Below are 9170 nucleotides of genomic sequence, written 5' to 3'. Positions count from 1 at the left end.
ATGGTTGTTTGCCAAAACTCATCAGAACATGTATTTAGTACCTAGTGTATCTTTTTAGATACCATTTGTTAATAAATATAGAATTTGAAAAGTAAGTTATGCAGGCTTGTTTGCACAACAAGGCTAAATAATTATATAAACTTTTCTGAATCTAAATAGTGTACTTTGGTAGAATTAAAAAATAAGTGTAGTGCAGGTGTATGATGATTTTTAGTGCTACTATCATCTAGTTTTGATTCTGGTTCTGTTTTGGTGAAGTCCTAAGTAGTCCTGATTTTGAACTGTTGTAGTCCTGTTTTAATTCCGGATCAGTTCTGGGACTGGTTGAACTGGGGTTTAGTCCCTGTGTCTTGATACAGCCCTGATTTTGTTCTGCCTTGCTGCTTAATTAAAAAACTAACAAGGTGTCCTGCATATGTGATATATATTTTTTTCCTATATGAAGTCATTCTTTTTTGAACAAAACTCAAAACAGAGCCTATTAATCTTTCAGTCATTTTTACCCTCACTTAATTTCTTTTCGCTGCTCAGCTCTCACACAGTGGCTCAGCTTTGCCCCAGTCCCTCCATATTGTGGCCAATCACATGTGAGGATATAGGATAATATCATTGTGTGAAAAACAGAGAGGATGATGGACGCGACAGTCAAGTGGAGCGTGCATGTGGTGGTTCTAAGTGTTTTGGTAAGAGGACTTTGAAACAGCAGACTCAGAAAGCAAAAGAAGGAATTGCTCACATCACATCTAGTTAGCAAACTCCACTTTTCATACAGCGTGTTGGAGAAGGTCTGTGTATATGCCCTCCAATAATCTTTGGACTGCTGCTGAATATTTAATTCTAGATGGTTGGATCTCTTTAACTCTTTTTTTTGGACTTACTGCCTTAAAAATTGATGTTTCTATAAATGAACAAGTGAATTTAATTTTACTGTTTCAGCAGCACTGAAAGTCGCTTTCCTAAGTTAAGAGTTAGATAATGAGTGAGTTCTTCAAGACAAGCATACCTGTGGTCTGACAATGTCGAACAGTGAAATCAGATTCTTAAATAAGACAGGTAATCTGTGTCAATTGGTCAGGGATGCACAAAATTGCATGCGGGGGGCAAATTCCAAGCTCCAATTGAAAATATTCCTCAGAGTCTTGTGACTGAAAACATTTTGGTCTGTCTGTAGACTCCGATTTCGCCAGCGTCCATACAAGGAAGTCGATACATAAATCTATCATTTCCAAGAACCTAATGCACAATGTAATGAAGTTTGACTACAAAATGGATTCTGGAAAACACATGCAGGAAACCAAACATGTTGTATTGTTGTACAAACTTTACTTATTTGTAATGTAAGTTGTATTTTTATAATAATTATTATTATTATTTGTAATGTCGATATGCCAAATTCTACTGGAACTGGAAAGTTGGTGGTTTGATCCCTGGCTGCTCTCAGTCTGCATGCATTTTGCATTTTTCTTGTGAAAGATACTAACCCAAAGTTTCTCTAATTTCATAACATTTCGACTTATTTCTTCTTAAAGGTGACCACTTTTATGGGGTCGCTAACTTTAGCTCAGCGTGTTGATTCATGAATTGTTTTCGCTGCTACAGTCCTCCGCTCATAACAATGCTCTGCATTAATAAAAGCTTTTAGTTAAAAATCAGTGATGAATGAAGGGAATAAACAAATACTTTAGCCAATACTTGACTGAATTATCATCTCAGTGATGTCTGACAGTAACATTAATATAAAACTTGCATCAAAAAAGATGGCTTTTCAACAATACTCATTTTTTCTTAACCCTTTTCCCCCCACGTTTCACATCAGCATGAGAAAACATTGACAGCCTGACAAAACTCAGGTCTTTGTAAGTTACATGTGGGTCTAACGTTTAAAAGGAAGAAATCAAACAGAAAGAGGAACCAAAACCACACTCACGTAGAGAGACACAGAGGGGCACAGAGGGGAATTCAGGAGGCAAACGAAAGAAGAAAACTCTTAGTAAAACATAAACATAAAGATTACAATTAACATACAACAGTAAATATATTTAACAGCACAAACAAGGAGAAAAAAAATAAAATAAATTAAAAAGATTAATGATTGTTCTGAGCATTTCATGTTGCACTTGTGGTGGCTGGTTTGTATGGTTGTTTCTGCGAAGTATACATGTTGCCACAGTGAAACTGGAGCAAAGAGGACCACATGTGGTTCTTATTCACACACATTTGCACACATTGCATGCAAAGGCTTTTTATTCAGTTTGACCTTTTTTCAGAAAGACCACCAAATCATAACTAGTCAGCACCGTCACAGTAAGATCTTATGTTACAAAATCCACTGGCCCACAGATGATTGCTTGTCTGACAATCATGCAGCAAAGTGAAATCCCATGAAAAATGTAGCCCAGGTGCACCAATACACTCAGAAAGTTACATTGGTGTACTTGGTTTACATTTTCTATGGGCTTTGACCAAGGCTAGGCTGCACTATTTGCTTACGAATCAAAATCAGCATCTAGGCAGGGAACTTTTGGCCACTCTCCATGAAACACACTTTATTGTTCAAAACTTTTTTTCAACAAGTTGACCTACAACCATCAATAAAGTCACTCTGAAAGTCATAAGTTCTTCCTGGAAACTCTATATTACTATCTGCTTTGAATAAATCTCACACATTTCAGTGATAATGAACAAACTTTCTTTATTTGCACTGAATTAACTTAATTAGTGACTAGTTTTTCATGAAGTTCTAAATATTAAAAAGTTAACAATACAACTATAATTGTAATGAAGATGTAGCATTTTTCACAATTCATATTTAGTATGAGCCAAGCAAATACTACTTGCATTTTTACAGTTACAGAGGAAACCACAGTCAAATTCCGAGTACTAAAACCAATTGATAACCACTTCCTTCTGAGCTCTTCAGATAAATTAGTGAACCTCCTTTGAACACATCATCTTTGGTCCTTGGAGAGAGTCACAGAGCTTCATTATGGTGGCTTGCGAAAGACAGCTTCTAGGCCTGGCTTTGGCCTGCATTGGCTTACTGGGGAGCATCATTAGCTGTGCTCTCCCTACATGGAGAATCATGACAGCCTTCAAAGATTACGAAATGCTCTTATCCATTGTGGAGGGTTTATGGAAGAGATGTGCGATCTTACCAACAGGTCAAACGCAGTGCATGGGGTACGGGTATATACCGTTACCTGAAGACATGAAGGCTGCCAGAGGACTCATCATCATTGCCATTATCATTGAGGTCCTTGGGATCCTGCTTGGTGTGGCTGGGAGAAATTTTATGAACTTTGTGCCAGACGAAAGGCAAAGGAGCAAAATGGCTCTGACTTCTGGAATTGCCTTCCTCATTGCAGGTTTCTTTGTTCTCATACCAGTCAGCTGGACCACCAACACCATCAATGATCATTTTCATCCTACCTGGTCTACTTATGGTCCTGATCGCGAGGTACTTAAAAAGATGGAGTTGGGAGCCGCGCTCTACATTGGCTGGTTCACCACCGTCCTTTTGTTCCTGGGAGGAGGCCTCGTCTGCAGCTCCTTTTTCCGCAGAAATGGAACTGAGTAAAATATTACTTCAACTCTGTGTAAGCAAGGCCTTACTTATCGCTTTTTAAATAAGGCCTATTTTTATACATCGAGCAGTTTTTTGGGAATAAGAAAAAGGTTTTATGAAAGTTTTCACCTTAAGTTTGTCAATGGAATGAGTAGATTAACAAAGTATAAAATCAGATTCAAATAGAAAGAAATATTTACATTTACAGTTTGATTGTGTAACTTGATTCTGAATGTATTTTGAGGTATCCTACACCATTTCCTATTTTTTTTTTCATTTATTGTTTTTGTTATTTACTCTGTTATGTGGAGACAGACTTTACTTTTTATTTTGGTAAACTGCTATGATTTCTGACTATGTATCGACTGGTTTAAGTCTATGTTTTTTTATCTTTCATTACCATCTCTTTATTAAATTGACTCAAAATTGATGATCATGGAATTGTTTTTACATATAAATATATTTGATTGATTGTTTACAAGTAAAATTGATCTCAAATGAAAATTAATATTTCTGTGCATGTAAAATAATCTTTTACATCTCTTTTTGTTGTCCTCCTTTGTTTGTTTGTTTTTGTTTTGTTTTTGTTAAACCGGCTCAATAGGGCACCGGTTAGCTTTAAGCGGGTACACATGCCAGCGGCCAGCCGGGTTCGAGTCCCCTCGCAGCCCTTTGCCGCATGTCTTCCCCTCTCTCTGCCCCTGCTTTCCTGTCCTCTTTACACTGTGCCTATTGAATAAAAAGTTGAAAAAGGCCAAAAAGAAATATTACAGAAAACGGACAATAACATATTATGAATGACTTTATAAAAGATTTCATTTGAGAGTTTCACATTTTAGAATAAAATGACAAGATGATTTTAAAAAGTGTTAACAAAGACCACACTGCCAAACTTGACTCGGTGTGTTTTTAAGTTTACAAATGATACATTAAAAAAGACAACTAAGTTTTTAGGTTTTTAAGTCGTGGAAGACAAGTCAGAGTTGACAAAGTGTCAATTTCTGTACTTCAACACATCTGTTGTGTCAAACAGTAACTAACAAAAGGATTTAGTTTAGACTGGAGAAATTTCAAAAGTTTTTTTGTTGAATGTTGTCATAAAATTTTTAATTACAAATAATACTGAATTATGTTTGTGGGCAATACTTCGTCTATGGTGTAATAAATGCTATTAAGCTTATTGAAAATGAAGATTAGTGTTTGTTTGGGTTTTTTTTTTTTTCATAAATTACCACTCCTGACTTATTAAAAAGAATAAATAAACTTGTTGCACGTTTGTTTTCTGGCTTTTTTTGTTTTGTTTTCTGTTTGTTTGTTTTATGTTTTTCCTTCATGCTTTGTTAGTCACTCCACACAACTCTCTCAACACAGCGAGTTTCCAAGCACCTGTACTTCTTAAACTCGACGCTTAGTCCAGTCGGCTCGATTAGGTTTAGACTTCAAACACAAAGTCTAAACCTAATCGAGCATCCCATCTTTAATTTTAAGAGGTGTATTTTATTTAGAGGCTATCATCATTAAAGCCGATGTCAACAATGTTCTTCGGTTCACCGAGATTCCTTTTCCGCAGGCTTTTTTGCGTTTTTTTTTTCGTTGAGACAGTTGTTTACTTCCATTTTACAGAAAACTGAAAGAAAATCTAGGAATTTATGCACATTTAATACATTTTAATATGTTTATCAGTATATTTAAGAATAAATCTAAATATATGTGTGAGAATGTAAGGAAAAACAATCACGTGTGCTTGTAATGGTGTTAAGATATATTCACATTTCTCTAATTCAGATCAAATATATTTGCATTACTCTTTATATTGTAAGATAAAAACACTACACTAGTAACTGACACAAGCACTGCAACACTACACTTTTATGCTAACAAGAGCTTGTTGAAGGAATACTCCTGACTTTCACCTGCGCTCGTCTTAAAGATTCAGAAGCTAAAACGATGCGCTTCAGACCTAAAAGGAATAGAAATGCCTCCGTCTTTTGCTTCATTTGCCTTCAGGTCTCTGGTTTTACAAATAAAATAATCTTAAAAGCACAGTGACACCCCAAAGACAAAATCATACTTGGTAGTACACGCCTAGTCTGTCAGGGTTTTCTTTTCTTTCTTTGCCTCTCTGCACTACCTCCATTTCCCATAACTGCCAGTTGGTGTTGCTGTTCTTGATCTTTTCTGATGGTCTGTCCACAGGAGGACTCTTCCTGCCTTAGAAGAACTTAATGCTCCATTTCTGAATGGAGTGATTAGATCTGGTATAAAGTTAAGTAGTGATCGGCAAATGAAGATCCTGAAGCTACTGACTCTTGTACTAAAACTGAATTACTCAAAGCTTTTCAACACGGTTCTCTTTACTTTGCTGACATCTGGCGGCCGACAATATTAAGAGCAGCTTGAATCTACAACTTGAAATGAACTACCTCATTATAACTGTACAGAGCTGAATCTTCTGTTTAATATCGTGTGACAGTTCTGTCTAATATCGGGCTACCGCTGTTACAATGTATTTTGTTGGGTGAAAAAACGATGTTTGATTAATTAATAAGAATAAAATATAACTATATGCATAGTGTGTTTCTTTTGCATGGGGTAGAAGAACTGTTGCTCTTATATTTATTGCCAAGAAACATTTTTAGTGTATAAAATATATTAATGCAATTAAGAAAGTGTGTGTTTGTCACCTTTTTCTGCTCACATGGGCTTAGTCCCTGACCCCACTGCTGCCACTAAGGCAGTGTTATTCTGTACAAAATGCTGATTTTAGAAAGAAATTATTAAGACAAATTCTTTTTCTGTTTCTCTGGGTTTTTTTTTGTTTTGTTTTGTTTCCAACACAGACAGGTACGGAGCCCCGCAAGGGACATTGGAGAAAAAAAAAATAAGATGAAGATCTCGCAAAACTAACTCGCAAGATCTCGCAAAACTAACTCGGGATCTCGCAAAAGTTTTGCGAGATCTCACAAAATAGGAATTCCAACAATGGCGGCAGCTACTTAGTTGTAATATTAAGATTAAGATACCTTTATTACTCTTTCTGGGTCACAAAATAAAGTTTTAAGACATTTTGAGGCGTGAATGTAGCTGTGTAAACGTCAAATATCTGCTCGGTTTACAAGACATCACATATTTGCAAAAGTGCTCCGACGTTTTCGGAGACGTCTGACACCCACCATTTCGAAGCTAACGGGAGGTCGAGACCTACTAGAGCCGGGGGAACACCGCTCTCCCGGCACATCGTGCTTCGAGCTGGCAGCCTCCGAAGAATGCGAGATCTCGCAAAGTTCATCTTAATTTTTTTTTCTCCCATGTCCCTTCCGGGGCTCCGTAGATAGAAAACTTCTGCATTTAACTAGAACTCTAAAAATGTTTCCTGCAATCATCAGCCACCAAATTTACTGCATTGCAGTGGTGTAAAATAGACATAATTTAAAATATACCAAAGCAAAGCTCACGCTAATAGGTCTTTGGAGTTGACGTCACGCCGCAATGTATAGTGGGAGTGCGGCGCCATATATCTCGGCCACGAATCAAAACAAACACAATAGAGCTGTGTCCAAATTCATGGGCTGCATCCTCCTGAGGACCCAGCCTTCGCGGTCTACGTGGGCCGGGTCCTCAGGAGGTCGGGTAGGCCGGAAGTAAACGGCAGTGAAATAGTTTTGCAGTTTTAAATCTCTGGAGGGACACATCCTGTTCACCAAAGATTGGGTACAAGATTTGTGAGTAAGTCGTCATTCAAACAAAGGTAAGTCGGCTCGAGTACTGTGAGTAAAATGCGTTTGATTAGTGCAAGCATAAATTCATTCATGAGGGGGAAATTACAGTGAGAACATGTGGAGGCTCTGTTAGAGGAATAACATAGTGAGTTCAGTGCATTGATGTGACATTGTCCTGACGGATTCAGTTATTCTGTATGGTTAAAGAAATTGCAATGATATCTTAATGTTTATTATAAATAATCCTAATTATATATCTTGCTTCCATGTTTGTGTCCTGTGTCACTAAAAATACATTTTATTTTAGTTTTATAAATTGATTAATGACCTGCAGAATTAGTGTCCATAATTGTCACTTAAAGTCGAACTTTATGCTTTCTCCATCTTGAAAGTGATTACATCTTTGCATTAGATACTTAAGGTTCATTTTTCTGCAGGCAGGTTTCTGAAAGAGAACAGATTTTTAGAATATAACATGCAGCGTTCTATAGATGGATATATTTAAAAAAAAATGATACTGGGTTTTGTCTGGTAATATGACCAAGATACAGCCAGAGGTTGGCCATAAGATAGACTTCTCCTCTTCAGCTGCCCAAAAAAAGGCTCTTGATCAAAATATAAACAGACCATCCGTATTAAAAGGTAAAAGGAGCAGTCCTCAAAAAAGAACAATCCCACCTGCTACTGTGGAGGAGTTGTCACCACTATTGGATACTTTGCTGGAACACAGTAAAACTGTGGGTTGTGGGAATGACCTATAATGTTTTATCTAGGGGCACAGATTTATGCCTGTAGTGCACTGCCATGTAAATAATTTGCATTTACTGAATATGTACTGACTGAATACCACTGTTCAAAAGTTGAATAAAGAAAAAAACTAGTTTTTGCCTTTTTGTTATTAAAACCACTTTATAGAACATCACATCAGTTACAGTGTAGAATCCATGTCATTTATAGTTTACAAATGACAAAATGTTTACACAAAATCATGACAGCGTTTACATGATATCACCCACTACTAACACTACTTAATTTACTGTATCTTTTGAAAAATTACCGGTATTTATACAGCACAAGACTTAAGAATATTTAACAAGAGCAAGATTCATTTTTCACTGGTTTTACTACCACACTGTTCCCTCACATGGAAGAAGTAATCTTGATTGACATGGTGGTATGTTTGAAGCAGGGATTTCGGAGTGCCCCTTGTGTAGCGCTGGAACCCAGTCACGATGTGTTTCATCCATTTCATAGACTGGTTTGCCTGCAATATTGCCAAATAATTAGCAACTCTATAAATAGAAAGAAGTTCTGCAAAATCAGTCAGTGGGATGTTTGTTCTAATTTGCTGTGACCTCAGAGTGCATTGAAAATAAAACTAGGCTATAAAAACTGATATAAACATATTTAGAACTTACCGGAATGAAAATGTCTGGAGCACACCAACAGATATTTGGAGATGGAAGAGAACTGCATATCAGCTCGTCTCACAGCTGCTATTCGAGCTCGTTCTCACTCCCGAGGCGTAACATCCCGACGTTTTGTCACGTCCCGCGGCGTTCCTGAGGAACGCAAAAGGTGACCTTCCACGTTGTTATGGTACGCGGCGGGTTCCAGCCCTGTATTGCAGCCCTAAACCTAACCTTATCCCTAAGCCTAACCATAACCTTATTTGTAACCTTAACCATAACCTTATGCCTAACCATAACCTTATTCCTAACCTTAACCATAACCATGTCCCTACTCCTAAACCTAACCTTATCCCTAAACCTAACCATAACCTTATTCCTAACCTTAACCAGCATTTTAATGACGTGAAATAGTGTTTTCCCAAGCGATTTTAAGGGAAAAAGCGAAGATGTGTAGATGGAGTCCAAACGGTTCTC

The 9170-nt window shown here is 37.1% G+C and overlaps 1 protein-coding gene across 1 annotated transcript; it reads left to right on the top strand.

Annotated features, from left to right (window-relative positions):
• Window positions 1-2916: 2916 nt before the first annotated feature.
• Window positions 2917-4943, top strand: LOC120442196 (claudin-4-like). The gene has a single exon (XM_039618094.1). It carries the CDS (start codon window positions 2987-2989, stop codon window positions 3575-3577), a length of 591 nt encoding a protein of 196 aa, XP_039474028.1. The 5' UTR covers window positions 2917-2986; the 3' UTR covers window positions 3578-4943.
• The last annotated feature ends 4227 nt before the right edge of the window (window positions 4944-9170 follow it).

The sequence above is a fragment of the Oreochromis aureus genome, linkage group 10 (genome assembly GCF_013358895.1).
Source record: "Oreochromis aureus strain Israel breed Guangdong linkage group 10, ZZ_aureus, whole genome shotgun sequence".
NCBI lineage: Eukaryota > Metazoa > Chordata > Actinopteri > Cichliformes > Cichlidae > Oreochromis > Oreochromis aureus.
The sequence above is the reverse complement of the archived record's forward strand: the minus strand, read 5'-3'. Positions and strand labels throughout refer to the sequence as shown.